The sequence below is a fragment of the Microcaecilia unicolor genome, chromosome 4 (genome assembly GCF_901765095.1).
Source record: "Microcaecilia unicolor chromosome 4, aMicUni1.1, whole genome shotgun sequence".
NCBI lineage: Eukaryota > Metazoa > Chordata > Amphibia > Gymnophiona > Siphonopidae > Microcaecilia > Microcaecilia unicolor.
Window position 1 is genome coordinate 291,739,436 of NC_044034.1, and position 19,011 is coordinate 291,758,446.

General features: G+C 44.9%; 1 protein-coding gene across 1 annotated transcript in view; it reads left to right on the plus strand.

Moving 5' to 3' along the window:
- The window catches only part of USP39 (ubiquitin specific peptidase 39), a 113,749-nt gene that overhangs the window by 53,552 nt on the left and 41,186 nt on the right, over positions 1–19,011 (plus strand). Inside the window, exon 10 of the mRNA XM_030201688.1 lies at positions 18,571–18,713. Within this exon, the coding sequence (XP_030057548.1) occupies positions 18,571–18,713 (143 nt within the window). The remainder of the gene's footprint in view (positions 1–18,570; positions 18,714–19,011) is intronic.

Sequence of the window (19,011 nt, forward strand, 5' to 3'; positions counted from 1 at the left end):
GGAGTGATCTGAGTACTGTCTTTGGCCTTGGGAAATATATTATTGTCTGGCTTATGGCCAGGCCTATGTGTGTGCATGAGAGACTGTACTGTCTACAAACGGGTTAGCTTTGCACACATCATGATGGTAATGAACTTTGCTGCTAAGTTTAATCTCAGTTTCTTAAATGTTTTGCTGATGCTCATTGTAGTACTTGCATTATGCCAAAGAGAGCTTCCCTCTGGAACTCATAAGATGTAGCATATGATAAGAAACCTAACCAGGTGTGATCGAAAATTCCTTTAAGCCTGTGGAACCCAAAATGTGGTTTCTTTCTGTCACATTTTCTTGGTTTCTGACTGCATTTCTTGGTAGTCAAGGATCTTCTCTGTCTCCATAGGATTCACAGAATAATCACTTGGTACTAACACCTCTATTAATGCAATTTTTGTACCAGATACTGGGGCGTAGACCCGGGTATGTCAGATCTGTTGCTGATTCACGGTAATTTGCTGTTTTCCCTGGGTAATGAGAACAATACTTTTCGGAAATGGGGACGTTTAGGCATTACGAGACTAGAACATGTTATGAATAGTACAGGCTCTATGTTGAGTTTAGGGGCGTTGGGTGTAAACATAGATTTCAATAACACCTATGCCTATAACCAATTATCTCATTATATTGGTTCTTTATATTCATTATATTGGTTCTTTAAGTAGGGAGGCATTGGGGGGCTTGACATTGTCATCACATGCGAGCATTCTTTGCTTTGGTTAAGGGGGATAGGCTCTCTGTATCTGGTTGACAAACTGAAATGACAATGTTATTAAAATTATGTAAGCCACAATGTAATTTAACAAAACTATGTAAGCCACATTGAGCCTGCAAATAGGTGGGAAAATGTGGGATACAAATGCAATAAATGATGATAATGTACTCTCCCCCTAGAGGGACAGGGTGGTCCTTCGACTCCACTGGGTGCAGGATTTGGATCGGCCTAATCGCTCTAGATTTGTTGGTGTCCCGTATTCCCACCCTGGCAGTGAGTGTGGAACTCATGGAATGTCAGTTTAGAGTTTTACATAAAGCGTATCTCACCAAGTCACATATTTAAGATGAGGGGTACTGACACGCCTTTATGCTGAAAATGTCAACGAAGTCCGGGCTCATTCTTTGACTTTCTCTGTGAGTGTTTTTTGGTAAAGGCATTTTGGTCTGCTATTTTCCACTATTTAGAAGTTTTGTTGGGCTCACACATTTCATTTTCCCCTCTTGGAGCTCTTTTGGATAAATCTGAAGTATTCACCTTGCAGAATACAGGCGCTCAACAATTGATTTATAAAGCTTGTATTTTAGACAAGTGAGTTATTTTGAGTGGCTGGAAGAGTGAGCAACCCCTAGATTACTGACATTGGCATAATCGGAACAGAGGGGAGCATGTTCGTCCCCAAAGAGTAGAACACGTTTTCTTTCCATATGGGGTCCATATATACACTCTTTGACTCCGCGAGAGTGTAGCCTTGTGATAAACTCTCTTTAGTTTCCTGGGGGGGGCTGGGGTGAGTTTCTATGCACTATCTCTTTATTATTTGGATATTAGATTCTCTTTCATACTGAATCATAGCTGTTAGGGTGTTGGGAGGGTTATAGGGAAGGAGGGGAAAACCAAACCCAATTTTTTTTTTGTGTGTATCGTGTTTTCAACATACAAACCCCTCGAGGGCAGGCTCTTTGTCCTAGTTCGTTTCAGTATATGGATCTCTTTGCTGTTCATTAAGCCTGTATTATATTTGGGGTTCACCTTGGTTGGTTATGTTGTGCTTTAGCTAGGGTATAAGGGCATGTACTAAACTAATAGCCCAGATGGAGTCTTGCGTAGGGATGGGAGGGTGAATACTGTTAAAATATTCTGATGACGGACTATGTTCTTTTGACTGGTGAACATCATCTTTGTCAATTGTATTTTGGTGTACTTAAATTGGTTGTTGTATACTTGTTGATTGGTCATCAATAAAAACTTTGTAACATAATGCAGTTTTTGTGTTTTACTCCACCGCTGTCTAGTTTTCTTGCATTCTTCTTTTTATTGGTTGGAATGGAATGTCCCAAGTGATTGTAACCTCTTCATAATTCTGTTTGGGTTGTGATTTGAGTGCTCTTCTGATTGTAAGCAGTACAGTGTTGCTTTATGTTTCCAATGGATGAGGTGTGCTACTTTATGCCTTTCTGTATAGAAATTCTCTGCCATCAGAACTTCACAGCCAGTTATGAGATGAATTACTGTTTCCAGATTTTTATTTTTGTGTGTGTGTGTATATATATATATATATATATATACTAGTAAAAAAGGCCCGTTTCTGACACAAATGAAACGGGCGCTAGCAAGGTTTTCCTCGGAGTGTGTGTGTTTGGGAGAGTGTATGTGAGAGTGAGTGTTTGAGAGTCAGAGTGAAAGTGTGAGTCCAATCCATGCTCCTCTGTCACCTGGCCCCTCCATTCATCCCTATCCAGCAATTCCGCTGTCTCCCTGAGGCCTGCCCTGCAATCCATATGCATCCATGGCCATCTGTCCCCTCCATTCATCCCTATCCAGCAATTCCCCTCTCCATGAGTCCTGCCCTTCCAATCCATGCCCATCCATGCTCCTTTGTCACCTGGCCCCTGCATTTTTCCCTATCCAGCATTTCCCCTCTCTGCCTGAGGCCTGCCCTGCAATCCATATCCATCCATGGCCATCTGTCCCCTCCATTCATCCCTATCCAGCAATTCCCCTCTCCCTGAGTCCTGCCCTTCCAATCCATGCTCCTCTTTCACCTGGCCCCTCCATTCATCCCTATCCAGCAATTCCCCTCTCTGCCTGAGGCCTGCCCTGCAATCCATATGCATCCATGCCCATCTGTGCCCTCCATTCATCCCTATCCAGCAATTCCCCTCACCCTGAGTCCTGCCCTTCCAATCCATGCCCATCCATGCTCATCTGTCACCTGGCCCCTCCATTTTTCCCTATCCAGCATTTCCCCTCTCTGCCTGAGGCCTGCCCTGCAATCCATATCCATCCATGGCCATCTGTCCCCTCCATTCATCCCTATTCAGCAATTCCCGTCTCCCTGAGTCCTGCCCTTCCAATCCATGCCCATCCATGCTCATCTGTCACCTGGCCCCTCCATTTTTCCCTATCCAGCAATTGCCCTGTCTCCCTGAGGCCTGCCCTGCAATCCATATCCATCCATGCCCATCTGTCCCCTCTATTCATCCCTATCCAGCAATTCCCCTCTCCCTGAGTCCTGCCCTTCCAATCCATGCCCATCCATGCTCATCTGTCACCTGGCCCCTCCATTTTTCCCTATCCAGCATTTCCCCTCTCTGCCTGAGGCCTGCCCTGCAATCCATATCCATCCATGGCCATCTGTCCCCTCCATTCATCCCTATCCAGCAATTCCCCTCTCCCTGAGTCCTGCCCTTCCAATCCATGCTCCTCTTTCACCTGGTCCCTCCATTCATCCCTATCCAGCAATTCCCCTCTCTGCCTGAGGCCTGCCCTGCAATCCATATGCATCCATGCCCATCTGTGCCCTCCATTCATCCCTATCCAGCAATTCCCCTCTCCCTGAGTCCTGCCCTTCCAATCCATGCCCATCCATGCTCATCTGTCACCTGGCCCCTCCATTTTTCCCTATCCAGCATTTCCCCTCTCTGCCTGAGGCCTGCCCTGCAATCCATATCCATCCATGGCCATCTGTCCCCTCCATTCATCCCTATTCAGCAATTCCCGTCTCCCTGAGTCCTGCCCTTCCAATCCATGCCCATCCATGCTCCTCTGTCCCCTGCCCCCTCCATTCATCCCTTTCCAGCAATTGCCCTCTCTCCCTGAGCCCTGCCCTCCCAATCCATGCTCCTCTGTCCCCTGCCGCCTCCATTCATCCTTTTCCAGCAAGTCCCCTGTCTCCCTTCCATGACCCCCCCTTGCATCCATGCTCCTCTCTCTCCCATGTCCCAGCCTGGGCCGCCCTCTTCTTCCCCCCCCCCCCCCCCTTCGCATCCATGGTGTCGTTTGTCCCCTGCCCTCCCGCTCCCATTGTTTTTCTTTTGTGGCCACCCTCTTCGCTCCCCCCAATATGGTTTTTATTTTTTTTTCTTGTTTTTAAATGTACCTCCGTGGCGGTTCCGGCAGCGAAGCGTCAGGGAAGGAGGCGGTGCTCCCGACGTCTAGGTTTCCTTTCGCTGTGTTCCGCCTTCTTTTGACGTCATCCTTGACGTCAGAAGAAGGCGGAACACAGCGAAGGGAAGGCTAGACGTTGAGAGCGCCGCCTCCTTCCCTGACGCTTCGCTGCCGAGCGTTGCGATTGGATGAGTGTCATTGCTCCGCCCTCGACGTCATCACGTTGGACGCGTGGGCGGGGCAGACACAATGCGATCTCACCCCCTTCACTTTTGGCTAACAGAGGCTTCATTCGAACGTTGGAGGTGCGTTTTATATAGATATATATATATATATATATATATACAGTGGGGGAAATAAGTATTTGATCCCTTGCTGATTTTGTAAGTTTGCCCACTGACAAAGACATGAGCAGCCCATAATTGAAGGGTAGGTTATTGGTAACAGTGAGAGATAGCACATCACAAATTAAATCCGGAAAATCACATTGTGGAAAGTATATGAATTTATTTGCATTCTGCAGAGGGAAATAAGTATTTGATCCCCCACCAACCAGTAAGAGATCTGGCCCCTACAGACCAGGTAGATGCTCCAAATCAACTCGTTACCTGCATGACAGACAGCTGTCGGCAATGGTCACCTGTATGAAAGACACCTGTCCACAGACTCAGTGAATCAGTCAGACTCTAACCTCTACAAAATGGCCAAGAGCAAGGAGCTGTCTAAGGATGTCAGGGACAAGGTCATACACCTGCACAAGGCTGGAATGGGCTACAAAACCATCAGTAAGACGCTGGGCGAGAAGGAGACAACTGTTGGTGCCATAGTAAGAAAATGGAAGAAGTACAAAATGACTGTCAATCGACAAAGATCTGGGGCTCCACGCAAAATCTCACCTCGTGGGGTATCCTTGATCATGAGGAAGGTTAGAAATCAGCCTACAACTACAAGGGGGGAACTTGTCAATGATCTCAAGGCAGCTGGGACCACTGTCACCACGAAAACCATTGGTAACACATTACGACATAACGGATTGCAATCCTGCAGTGCCCGCAAGGTCCCCCTGCTCCGGAAGGCACATGTGACGGCCCGTCTGAAGTTTGCCAGTGAACACCTGGATGATGCCGAGAGTGATTGGGAGAAGGTGCTGTGGTCAGATGAGACAAAATTGAGCTCTTTGGCATGAACTCAACTCGCCGTGTTTGGAGGAAGAGAAATGCTGCCTATGACCCAAAGAACACCGTCCCCACTGTCAAGCATGGAGGTGGAAATGTTATGTTTTGGGGGTGTTTCTCTGCTAAGGGCACAGGACTACTTCACCGCATCAATGGGAGAATGGATGGGGCCATGTACCGTACAATTCTGAGTGACAACCTCCTTCCCTCCGCCAGGGCCTTAAAAATGGGTCGTGGCTGGGTCTTCCAGCACGACAATGACCCAAAACATACAGCCAAGGCAACAAAGGAGTGGCTCAGGAAGAAGCACATTAGGGTCATGGAGTGGCCTAGCCAGTCACCAGACCTTAATCCCATTGAAAACTTATGGAGGGAGCTGAAGCTGCGAGTTGCCAAGCGACAGCCCAGAACTCTTAATGATTTAGAGATGATCTGCAAAGAGGAGTGGACCAAAATTCCTCCTGACATGTGTGCAAACCTCATCATCAACTACAGAAGACGTCTGACCGCTGTGCTTGCCAACAAGGGTTTTGCCACCAAGTATTAGGTCTTGTTTGCCAGAGGGATCAAATACTTATTTCCCTCTGCAGAATGCAAATAAATTCATATACTTTCCACAATGTGATTTTCCGGATTTAATTTGTGATGTGCTATCTCTCACTGTTACCAATAACCTACCCTTCAATTATGGGCTGCTCATGTCTTTGTCAGTGGGCAAACTTACAAAATCAGCAAGGGATCAAATACTTATTTCCCCCACTGTGTATATATATATATATATATATATATATATATATATATATATAACAGAATCTAAAGATGTCTGTATCAGTTTTTTCTATGCTTATTGTGAACCGTTTCATCTGTAATCAGGTGTTCTGGGCTACAACTATCAGTCACTATCCTTAGATTTTAGTTCTCCTCTCTTTGTTTTTGATTAACAAATGGTTCTTTGAGTAATGCTTTGCATTTCTCACTGTACTTTATACATTTACTACTTGTTGTTCCCATTTGTTGATCTAATTATTCAAAGTTTGTTTTTTTCTTCTTTTTCAAATTCTGTTGCTTCCTTCCCTGTGTGTATTGATGGATTCTCACTCATACCTTCTATTTGGAATACTGCTCCAAGTTTAATGATAAACAGATTCTGGATGTTTACTTTCATATTTCAAAACTTTTTGCATATTTGGATTTGATGACACTGTTAAGTAGGCCGGGGGGGGCCTATGATAGCTCTATAGGTATAATCTATTTCTATGAGTCCCATCCCTTCTTTACTTCAGGGAATGTACAGTCTTGGCATATAATGATTCTTATAAATTATCTCTTGGGCAGACTTTGAATGCCCAAGCTAGAGGGCAGATAATGAACATGTGATGTGGAAAGGAAGACAAATAGACAAAGCATGATGACTGTGGACTAGAAGCTGAGCTTGGAAGCAGGGGGAGGGGGGAAGGGAGGGAGGTGGAGGGGGGGGGAAACTGAAAAAATTAATGGAGAACAACTTGTAGACGATTAGAGCAAGGGTAAATGGTGGAAAAAATGGACAAACTAATTGCTAAGTAACATGTTAAATGATTTAGATGTTATAGTAACTTGTGTTAGACAAGCACACTGAAAACATGTTCACACCCCAAAGGAATGTTGTTTGTTGATTCTTCAATAAAAATTATTGAACTATAAATTACCTCTTGGGCACAGAAGGTTTTTCTCATATATCCAGTTTTCCAAGATCTGTAAGAGACCGCCAGTCTACAATTTCAAAATTGTGTGAATGTGGGAATTGCCAGTTGATTGATGGTTTGTATTACGCTCCCTCTAAGCTGAGCCAGGAGTCCTTCAACTGCACTGTTGCCAGTGGGGGATAGTTCTTCATTATTGTGTTTTCAATCTCTAGGGGCAGGTAGTAGAGAGTGACACGAGGACAAAGTTTATCCCCGTCCCCATGGGTTCTGTCCATGTTCCTACAGCTTCTGTCCCCCTCCCTCCCCCATCCCCATGGGCTCTATCCTCATCTGCAGAAGCCTCAAACAATTATGATTTTATATTTAAATCTTTTTTATGAAAGTATAAAAAGGAACAATATGCTGTGCAACTATTGTGTATGTATTAAATTAGAAAACAATAACAACAGCGAGCAACTATAATAACCCTCCTCACCACCCTCTACCATTCCAACCCCAGTAATAGCTGATTTCTACTACCCTAAGGAATCCTAATCCACCCTGTTAAAATGTCCAGGGGTATAAAATACAACCAATTCTGAATGCCCTAGAGGGGAGAAATATGCCCTGTGAAGCACTGCTATGCCTTTTTAATCTGTAGATGAATAAGAAGTCATCAACAATCTCAGGATTCAGTCTAGCTCTCCTGTCTTCCACAGTCCTTCCTGCAATAGAAGATGTCTATGAACAAGGACCTCTGGGAGATGATTTCCCAGGAGTGGAAGTCGCCGGATGCTCCGTGCAAGGTCTCTAAGGCAATGGCGAGACTCTATCCTATTCCTCAGCAGGACAGAGATTCCTTTAAGGCCCCTACAGTAGATGCAGTGGTTACGGCAGTGACTAAGGCGACGGCTATCCCGGTAGACGGCGGAGCCGCTCTCCGTGACCCCCAGGATAGGAGGTTGGATGCCTTTCTTAAGCGTAGTTTTGATTTGTCGGCGCTCGCCCTCCAGGCCTCTGTGTGTAGGGGTCTGGTAGCTCGAGCATGTTTTCGCTGGGCCGAGAAACTCCTTGATGATTCAGTGGAGGTTGGTACCTCTGGAGTTCATGAGTTAGCCAAGCTCAAGATGGGTTTGTCTTTCTTGTCGGATGCCTTTTATGATTTGTTAATGGCGTCCGCCAAGAATATGGCTATGGTAGTTGGAGCGCGTAGGGCCCTATGGCTGCGAGGTTGGGTCACGGATGCGGCTTCTAAAGCGAAGTTGTGTTCTCTTCCCTTTAAAGGGAACCATGCTCTTTGGAGAAGATTTGGACAATTTAGTGAAAGGCCTTAGTGATGCTAAAGTTCCTCGCCTCCCGGATTTATGGCCCAAGTCGGGCACCAGGGGTATTTCTTCTCGTGGTCGGTTTACAGAGGCCCAGCGGTATAGGCCGGGACAGTCTAGTGGTTCTTTTAGAGGCCGATTTTTTTCAGCGCACCCAGTCCTTTTGAGGGAGTCGTCGCGGAGGGCGTGGCTTTTCCGCGGGAGCACAGTCTTCCGGCCTTAACTTACAATGGTGTGTGGACCCAGGCTCTGGTGCGTATAGGGGCTCGGCTGAGTCGGTTTTACCAGAACTGGGTCCAAATCATGTCTGATCAGTGGGTTCTCGAGGTGATTCAAGATGGTTATGCGCTGGAATTCGAAGACTCGCCTCCCGAAGTGTTTCTGGAGTCCTCTTGTTGTTCGAGGCTCAAGAGAGCAGCAGTTTGGGACACGTTGCGTCGGCTTCTCGCCCTGGGAGCAGTGGTTCCTGTTCCTCCCGTTCAAAAATGCTCAGGGTGCTAGTCGATCTATTTTGTTGTACCAAAGAAGGAGGATGCCTATCGCCCTATTTTGGATCTCAAGGGAGTCAATTCAGCGCTCAAGGTTCCCTCTTTTCACATGGAGACGTTGTGGTCCGTCATTGTCGCGGTTCGGCAGGGAGAGTTTCTGACGTCGCTGGATTTGACCGAAGCTTATCTTCACATTCCCATTCGGACGGCGCATCAGCATTTTCTGCGCTTTGCGGTTTTAGGGAAGCATTTTCAGTTTTGTGCTCTTCCCTTCGGTCTGGCAACAGCTCTCCGCACCTTTTCCAAAGTCATGGTAGTAGTGACGGCGGCCTTGCGGAGCCAGGGCATTTTGGTGCACCCGTATCTAGACGATTGGTTAATTCGGGCCAAGTCTCGGACGGAGAGCGAAGTGGCTACAGCTCGAGTGGTAGCCTTTCTGGAGTCTCTTGGCTGGGTAGTGAACTTCAGCAAGAGTAATCTCATCCCGTCCCAGTCTCTCGAATATCTGGGGGTACGCTTCGAGACTCTCTACGGTCGAGTGGTTTTGCCGTCCGTTCGGGCCCGCAAGTTACAGGATCAGATTCGTTGCTTTCTTGCGGAGGCCAGACCGACAGCGCATGCTTACCTTCAAGTCTTGGGCATGATGGTGGCGACGATAGAGGTAGTTCCCTGGGCCAGGGCTCACATGCGGTAGTTGCAGTCAGCGCTACTCAGTCGTTGGTCTCCTCAATCGCAGGGGCTGGAGATGCGTTTGCCTCTGACCACAATTCCTCGTCTCAGCCTCCGTTGGTGGCTCAACTCTCGAAACCTGGTAAAGGGAATGCCACTGGAATCTCCAGAGTGGGTAGTTCTCACCACGGATGCCAGCCTATCAGGCTGGGGGGCTCATTGTCTCGGTCAGGTAGCGCAAGGACCGTGGTCTCAGAAGCCCAGTGGTCCATCAACCGGTTGGAGACTCGGGCCATTCGTTTGGCTCTTCAGTCTTTACAGACGCTGCTTTGAGGCAAATCTGTCAGAGTTCTCTGCGACAATGCCACGGCCGTAGCTTGCGTCAATCATCAAGGGGGCACAAAGAGTCGATCGGTCGCGGAGGAAGCAGCGCAGTTGTTCCAGTGGGTGGAAATTCATCTTCAGGCCTTGTCGGCAGCTCATGTGGCCGGGGTGGACAATGTAGATGCGGATTACCTGAGCAGACATACTCTAGACCCCAGGGAATGGGCGCTTCATCACTCGGTTTTCGATCACATTGTATCTGTGTGGGGGCTTCCAGTGATGGATCTCATGGCAACAGCGTGCAATGCGCAAGTACAGCGGTTCTTCAGTTGCAGAAGAGACCCTCGGTCGGAAGGAATCAACGCCCTGCTGCTGCCGTGGCCTCAGGAGTTGCTGTATGTGTTCCCTCCGTGGCCGTTAGTCGGGAGAGTAGTTCAGCGCATCGAACGGCACCCGGGTCGGGTGATCCTGATAGCTCCAAATTGGCTGCGGCGCCCGTGGTACGGAGATCTGGTGCGTCTGGCGGTAGCGGAACCTCTTCCATTGACAGAGACAGTGTTGTTGTGTCAAGGTCCCATCATTCTCCCAGACCCTGCTCAGTTCTCGCTTATGGCTTGGCTCTTGAAAGGCGCAAGTTGAAGAAGGGTTTTTCTTCCAGAGTTATTGCTACCATGCTGAGTTCCCGCAAGCAGTCCATGTCTCAGGCCTACGTTCGAGTCTGGAGGCTTTTTGAGCACTGGTACCTAGCTTGGAATTTGAGAGCTATACATTCTTCGCTCGCGGAGGTGTTGGAATTTTTACAGGATGGCCCTAGACAAGGGGCTGGCCTTGTCTACTTTGAAGGTTCAGGTGGTGGCTCTGTCTTGTTTTCGTGGCAAGGTGCAGGGGAGGTCGTTGGCTTTGGCTCCGGATGTGGTTCAATTTTTGAAGGGAGTTAAATTGCTTCGGCCTCCTCGTCATCGGCTGGTTCCGCCGTGGGATTTGAATCTGGTTTTAGAGGCTCTGATTCGGCCCCCATTTGAACCTTTGGTTTCGGCTACAGACAAGGATCTGTCCTTAAAAACGGTGTTTTTGGTGGCCATTACGTCAGCGCGAAGGGTTTCGGAACGCCATGCTTTGTCTTGTAGAACGCCCTTTTTGTCCTTTTCCAAGGAAAGGGTTTCTCTGCGACTAGTGCCCTACTTTTTGCCCAAGGTAGTCTCTGACTTTCATGTGAATCAGGTCATTTCTTTGCCAGTCTTAAGGAATCTGGCTGGAGACTCGGAACAGCGTCGACTTGCAAAGTTAGATGTGAAGCGAGTGTTATCTGTCTAGAACTCGAGAGTTCAGAACCTCGGATCGCCTGTTCGTTCTTTATGGCAGTCCAAAAAAGGGAGCGGCTGCGTCCAAGGCAACGATAGCTCGGTGGTTGAAGGAGGCGATTGCGTCTGCTTACGTCTTGAAGGGTCGTTCAGTACCTAAGGGTTTTTCGGCTCATTTCACCAGGGGAGTAGCAGCCTCTTGGGTGGAAAATAGTATGCTTCCTCCTCTAGGTATTTGTCGGGCGCCAGTCTGGTCTTCTCTGCATTCGTTTGTTAAACATTATAGGATTGATGTTCACGCAAAGGAGGAGGTGGATTTTGGGGCAGCTGTTTTGACCTCTGGCCGTAGGGGGCCCACCCGTAGATATTTACTGCTTTGGCACGTCCCACGCGTCTTGACCGGTCTGGAGGGTCGCTGAGGAAGATGAAATTAGATCTTACCTGCTAATTTTCTTTCCTCTAGACCCTCCAGACCGGTCAAGGGCCCGCCCTGCCTATTCTTTAGGCCAGGAGGTATGCTTTGGCGTTTGGATATCTCTTGGCAGCTGATGATTGTTGTTCACATAATTCAGACTCTTGTTTTTTCAGTTGTTTGTTGGTATGAGTCTGAACCAGGTGTGGTTTGGTAGACCACCTGTGGAAGCACAAACAGACAAAGAAATGGAAAACGATAAAGGGAACAGAAGTTGTTCTTGCATTTTGCTAGTTATGGTTAGTGTTTTTGTTTCTCTGCTTTGTTAAGGTTATACTGGCTAGTGGGTGTACTGCACAGGTTATATATACAGTATCCAAAAGCTCATTGTTTTCTCAGTCTCCCTCTGCTGGTAGGAGTACATAACCCACGCGTCTTGACCGGTCTGGAGGGTCTAGAGGAAAGAAAATTAGCAGGTAAGATCTAATTTCACCTTGATTGTCACTCGTTCCTCTACTAGATATGTACATATACCACCTTGTTCAAGTTCTGTTATACCAAAGAGATGTTTTCAGTTCTGCTCAATTTTCCTCAAAGGAATATTGGCCTTAGCACATGTGTCCAGGCCAAAAATCATCTTGATGTCATCTGAGAAACTTTTCACCACATGAATTTGTTCTGCTAAATACATAATCACTGGAATGGTAGAGTTTCAAGTAATGTACAATTAGTAAGTGTGATGTTACCTCTGTATTATTAAACATCTTTTGGGTAAAAGCTAAATTTGTAGCCCAAGGAGCTAAGAAGATTGCTTAGTGGATTTAAGTGCCATTCAAAATAGTGGCAACAGGAACTCTCACAGAGATATTCCTTGCTGGGTCTTGATATTATACAGATGGACAGTTGGTTATTTTTCAGATGGAGTATGTTCTGCATTATTTTCATGGTAAATTTGATGTACAGTACTCTGTCCAGAGTTTATTTTTGTACATTTTTAGAAACTTATCCAAAAGTGCAGGAATCTGTCAAAGGCTTTCTTACAGTCAGTCCATGTTATACTGAGATTTTTTTTTTTTTGTAGCACTGGTCGTAATGGCTTTATTCACCATTAAATGGTCTTTTGTTTCCCTCTTCTTGCCCTTCTGTTCTGTTGTTATGATGATACACTGGAAACAGCGAAGATGACTCAAAAATAAGTCTCTTGACAGTGCTTAGTAAATCCAAGTTTATTTTGTCACTGTAAAGACTCAACACGGCCATGTTTCAGCCAACTGGCCTTCCTCAGGAGTCTATAAAATCTAAGGTAAAACATAAAATTATACAATGTAAATAAAATGAAAGTAAAAACTTTAAAATCTAATAAACAAGTAAATAAATAAAATGAAAATGGAAAAATATACATCATTAAAAAATAATCGAAGAAACATATATATTGTGGGAATATAAAACCACGTTTTACCTTTGATTTTATAGACTCCTGAGACAGGCCACTTGGCCAAAACACGGCCGTGTCAAGTTTTTACAGTGACACAGTAAACTTGGATTTACTAAGCATTGTCAAGAGACTTATTTTTGAGTCATCTTCGCTGTTTCCAGTGTGCTTTCGATTGTGTCTTGATGTTACTAAAATATATGATTTATAGCAATTCTATCAGCATCTATTGCCCCATGTAAAATTATTGTAGAAGCAGTAAACTGTTTACTTCCTGTCACAGCTCAGACTATCTGATAAAACCTGTCTACGTGCATGTGCAATTATCGGGAGATCTGGTCATCAGTCTGCTGGTGAGGGGAGCATTTTTGCAGCATTTGTATAGCCACATTAGCCACATCTTTCAACCCTCAAAGTTCTTTTGAGAAGTTGTTGACAATGTTCTGCTCTGATTCTTGTAATGCTTCAGGTGTTTAAATAAACATTACATTCAATTTTCACTTTGTGCAATAAGTAAAAATTTAGGGCACAATCTCCAGAATTGGATATGATGCTTCAGACGAGTTCTTGCCAACATCCTGTGCAGAGTCCTTACCACCATTTTTTTTTTCATTTTTCTACTGGTTATTCCTCATTTTGTGTACCCTAGAATTTGTCTCTGGTCTTGTCAGGTTCCCATGATTTCAGGATCTTCAGACCTGATGATTATTCTGAGGTATCTCTCCTACTTAGTGCATGTCAGTATCTATCATCACATTTTGCTCACTCAGATTTTTGCACCTTGGGCATACGACTCCACATATCTTTGCATTGAAGCTTAATGGCCAAGCTGTCTTGGGGTTTCCACGGTGTTATAGATCTTAGCGTTATCGGCAAAAAGGCAGACCTTTCTTTCTAAATAATGCTGATGAAGATATTGATCAGGACTGAGCCCTGGACTTTATAGGAATTTTTGCCTGAGATCTGCTGAACTCTCAGAGACTGCAGTGAAAATACCAGGCAGCCTGTATGTAATATGTGCACCATTTCTTTTGTATTATGACAAGAAGTAGACAGGAGCTATATTTTCAAGCCAAGATAGGAAGACCATGCTACCAGCTAAGAGGAAATTTAGATAGCTGTTAAGACATGTCAGATCATTGAGGTTCCTCTCATGTGGGCTGACCTGGCAGTGTGAAAGACTCAGGTCTGATATGGGAGTTCAGAATGACAGGAACTAGGGATGCTGTGAAGTTGGTGCGCACAACCCTTGGGCCACCTTTTGGCCATGCTGAGAGAGATTGCATTACTGCATTTTGATAAGCTCTGGTGTGTTTTTGTGTGTAGGGTTGAGCGAAATGTAAAGGAATATAGAAAAGAGAAAATTATTTTAGTTTAATTTTTGAGTTTTTTGTGACGTTATTTTTTGGTCCTTCCCGGTGGCTTTTAAAAATTTTATTTTTATGGTCGGAGGGTCCAGAGGGTCCCTTAAGGTGGGTTCAGACCTGCCAAGTCTCTCGCATTTGGCGGGTCATCTCCCGCACTCCCGCCAAAGCAGGAAAGTCTCCCGCTGAGACAGCTCCCCCCTCCACCCGGTATTAATTTCCTGGTCACTGCTGCTTCTCTTCAGTGGCCACGACCGTGACCAAAAAAAAAACATTTTTTTAAAGTAAGCGTGGGGCCGCAGCAGCCTTCAAGCATGGGCTGTTGGATCTGCAGCCACTTCTCTCTCCTCTCTCTGCCCCATGGAGGAGCAGGAAGTTTACATCTACTGTAAAAAAAATTGATTTAAATTTTTGTGTTCAGCTTCTTAGGTACCTGTGGAAGCATCTGTTTTAATTTAGTTTAGAATAAATTTAATTGACATGAAAGGATACTGAGTGGATTGTGAGAATGTGAAGACTGATGTGGGATTGTGAATAAAGGAAATACATTTAGTTCACTCACAGCAGAGAGCCTGTACTGGAATGCTGTGAAAGTTAAGTTTGTGAGCAAGAGCTGAGTCAGGGTGGGTGTGTAATGACTGAGGTCTGGTTCCTTTAGGACAGGGATACAGTTATAGAATAGGGGGACCGCCAGGGAATAATTAATTATTTTTTTTATTTTTCTATAGTTAATGGCCACAGTGAATTCTGACCCAGATTAAGGAATATTTGGTAAAATAGTCAAGGAAGATTGGGTATTTTTCCTATTCAGTTTTATTAAAGACAGGAAACAAGCCATAAAGACAAGCCCTGAACTGAGTCCAGAAAATTAACCTTGGGCCCCCCATGTAAGCAAGCTTTGAAGAAATGGACTCAGATAAGTGACTATAACATCAGCAGCACACCTAAAAGAGAGTTGTACATATGATTAGGACTCTGATAGTATTGAAAAGAAAAAGTATGTACTTACCTGAAATGGTTAAAAGTCCTGGAAATTAATTACCTGAAAGATATAAAAGTAAACATAAGGGATCAATTCTTAGGAAAAAGGAGAAAAAAAATAATTAAAAATTTAACAACTTAAAAGGTTAATTGTTTAGAAAGTAGACACTTATCTGATTAACACTCTTGTTCTGGAGGAAGTGGTGTTGAAGAGTCAGATTGTCTTGAAGAGATAATTGTTTGGTTCTGTTAGATATGAAAAAAAACCTGAGTTATTAGAAAGCATTATATTTCTAGTTCATTGCACTTCAACTATAGCACTTTATACTAGTTTTTAATGTAGCTACAAATTTTTAATCAGTATTTTAAAGTTTTTAATATATTTATATTTTTAAAGAATATATATTTATTGAATTGATTTGTGCAATAAATTATTTATTAAAACTTTGTGCTTTGCATACTAAGTGAAGCTGTAAAAGGTACAGGTATTTGTTCCCACATTAAACATTTTTTTTTTCTGTCACCCCTCGGTGGTTGGGTAAAGGGGGAACCCAACCGTGACTTGAAAATCATTTTAATAGTTATTACATCTTCTCCGAGGACAAGCAGGTTGCTTGTTCTCATGTGAGTTAACGTCCGCGTCGGCCCAGGAATCGGCATTTGGCAAGCAAAATATAAAAAATGTTTTGCCAGAGCCTTCTGGTGCGCGTGCGGACTGATTTCCCGCCCGTCGCGTGAGCGCGTTCCCTCGGTTTTCTTTTTTTCGCATTGAGGTGCAGTAGGTTTTGATTTCTGCTCCTCTCAGGCCCAGGAAAAGTCTTCGCTTTTTTCGGTTAATAGGCTATTTTGTGGCTAATTATTTCTTTATTTTATTTTACAATTGTCAGTTTAAAAACAGTACTACAGAATCTGTATAGGGATCTAGAATCCAACTCCAATAATCCTAGGCCCATTTTATTCTGTTCCAGGCTGCACTCTCACTCAGTTTGTATATAGTTTCAGGTTGATTTGTCTCTGTCCTCGGGGTTGCAAGGCCCAATTGACCTATGGTGGTTGTTTTCAGTGAGCCTGGTTGCTAAGGATTCCCTAGTTATGAGAATTATGGCCTACTTGTCCTCGGAGAAAGAGAAGATACCTATAGTAGACATTCTCTGAGGACAGCAGGCCTTATATTCTCACAAACTCTCCCACCTCCCCTTGGAGTTGGCTCCTATTTTTATTTCTTACGCTTTACTATTGTACTGCGGGAACCATGCTTTCGCTGTGGGCGAGAAGGCACTCACATGTGCTGTGGAGCGTGGCTCACGCTGCACAAAGCTCTTTTATGCTGGTTACACGTACCGGACTCGGCAACATGGGTCACCATTATTCAGTTGTGAGAGTATAAGGTCTGCTGTCCTTGGAGAATACCTGCTACAGGTAAGTATCATCACTGTTCCTGAGGAGTGGAAACAGAAAATGAAGCCCTACATATGTGTTATCAGACTGCAGTTGTTAAGCCAGTGGGACAGTTGGTTTATAAGTTCAGCTCTGAGTTTGCCTTGCCCTGAACATGAGTAGCCATACTGGGTCAGACCAGTGGTCCATCTAGCTCAGTAACCTGTTTCCAACAGTTGCCAAGGCAGGTCAAAAGTACTTGGCTGAAACCCAAATTGTGGCAGCATTTCATGCTAGAAATCCCAGGGCAAGCAGTTGCTTCCTCATGTCTGTCTCAATAGCAAACTATGGGCTTTTCCTCCAGGGACTTGTTCAAATCCTTTTAAACCCAGAAATGCTAACCACTGTTTCCACATCGTCCGGCAAAGAATTCCAGAGCTTAACTATTCATTGAGTGGGTGAGTCGGAAGATAGGGTTCATGGGCGTAGTTTGACTGTTTCATTGGGGGGGGGGGCAAAGGATGGAGCGGAGCATATTAGCATATTCATTTGTATATATATATATATATATATATATATATATTTGTGTGTATATATATATATATATATATATATATATATATGTGTGTGTGTGTGCAAATGAATATGCTAATATGGAGGAAGGAAGGGAAAAATAGCTGGCTTTTTTTTGGGAATAACCATAATGAATATGTATGAGATATCAAGCCAGCTCTTTCTCCCTTCCTTCCTTCTTTCCTCCTTCCCCATTCTATCCAGCGCCTCCCCCAAGACAGACAATGGTAAAACATGGCCCAGCGTGTGCCAAAAACATGCACCCACACTACTGCAGGCCACTTAAGGACCCCATAGTGCGTAACTGCAAGGGGCGGAGTGTAGGAGGTGCATGGGTATGTCTCCATCTTATAGATAGAATACTATAAGTTACATGGTGCTCTTAGGTGCACCCAATTTCACTAGTCAGCCCTGGCCTAAATTTAAAAATCTGTGTAAAAATCAATGGAAGAAAAGACCTCAAAAGTCATTAGTGTTGAAGCGAAAACTTCACAGAAACCTTTCAAGCACAACAGATGACCATTTCATCACTGGCCAAAAACCTCCAATAATATTTTACACTTTTTCTTATAATTTTCAATAATATATTTATGATTTTCTTTGTGTGTACTTTAAATGCAATATGCAGTGCAAATCATAAACTTTCATGTCAGCTTTTCATAACGTGAATATCAAATAGCACTTAGCTTTAAATTTCTGAACTCCCAACAGGGACCTGTTTTGCCCACTGGCTTTCCAAAGGGAGACTTTATAGCAGTGTGCCCATAAATCAGCTGTTGCCCACAGGTTTGCTGTGTTTTGAGTGAACGGCGATGGCTGCGCGGGGGAGTGGAAACGGCACTTCCACTCCAGCAGCGAACAGGCGGGCGAGCGAGCAGGGGTTGTAAAAGCAGCAAGCAGGCACGCTCGTCTCCGTCCGCTTCCCTGCCCTCTCAGCATCCCGCCCGCCTGAAAGGAAATGACATCAGAGGAAGGCGGGATGCAGAGAGGGCAGGGAAGCGGACGGAAACGAGCCTGCCTGCTTGCTGCTTTTACTACTGGCGCCCCGCCCGCCAGTTTGCCGAAGCGACTTTGGGTAAGTCGTCGTCATCATTGGGGGGGGGGGGGGCAATGCCCCCTCCCCCCCAGTCTACGTCCATGATAGGGTTAGCAACCGTTTTAGAGAGGGAGAACACGTACTGAGGTTCAGATTCTGTTTCTTGTGTGTCCTAACAGAGTATGTAAATGAACTGAAAGCTGTGAGCATAGATACACAGGCATCTTGAGTATTATATGGTGACTTTGGTACTATAGCATATCTACCCAGAAAGATGTGATGTCTTACCTTTGCATACCTCTTTCTTTCAGGAATACAAAACTTATAAAGAGAATTTTCTGAAGCGCTTCCAGCTAACCAAGCTGCCTCCATACCTGATTTTCTGCATCAAACGCTTTACAAAAAATAACTTCTTTGTGGAGAAGAACCCGACAATTGTCAACTTCCCTATCACGTGAGTGCCTACAGCTCTTACCCTTCCTTAAAGGTGCCCATATTGATAACTTCCCCCCCCACCCCGCCCAAATTAGTGGAGAGTCGTATGTTCAAGATGGACTCCATTTACAGCTGTATCTTGATGAATTTTAATGTTATACCCAAAAAATTAACTTCAGTAGATCTCCAGTAGCTGCATATGTAAGAAACCTGGTTGTGCAGACTGCTGTGCTATTACCTTTGAGGCCCTGGCAGGAGGCATGATGAAACATGACTGCAGACCATTGTAAACAGTTTGTGCCACAACCATGAGCATT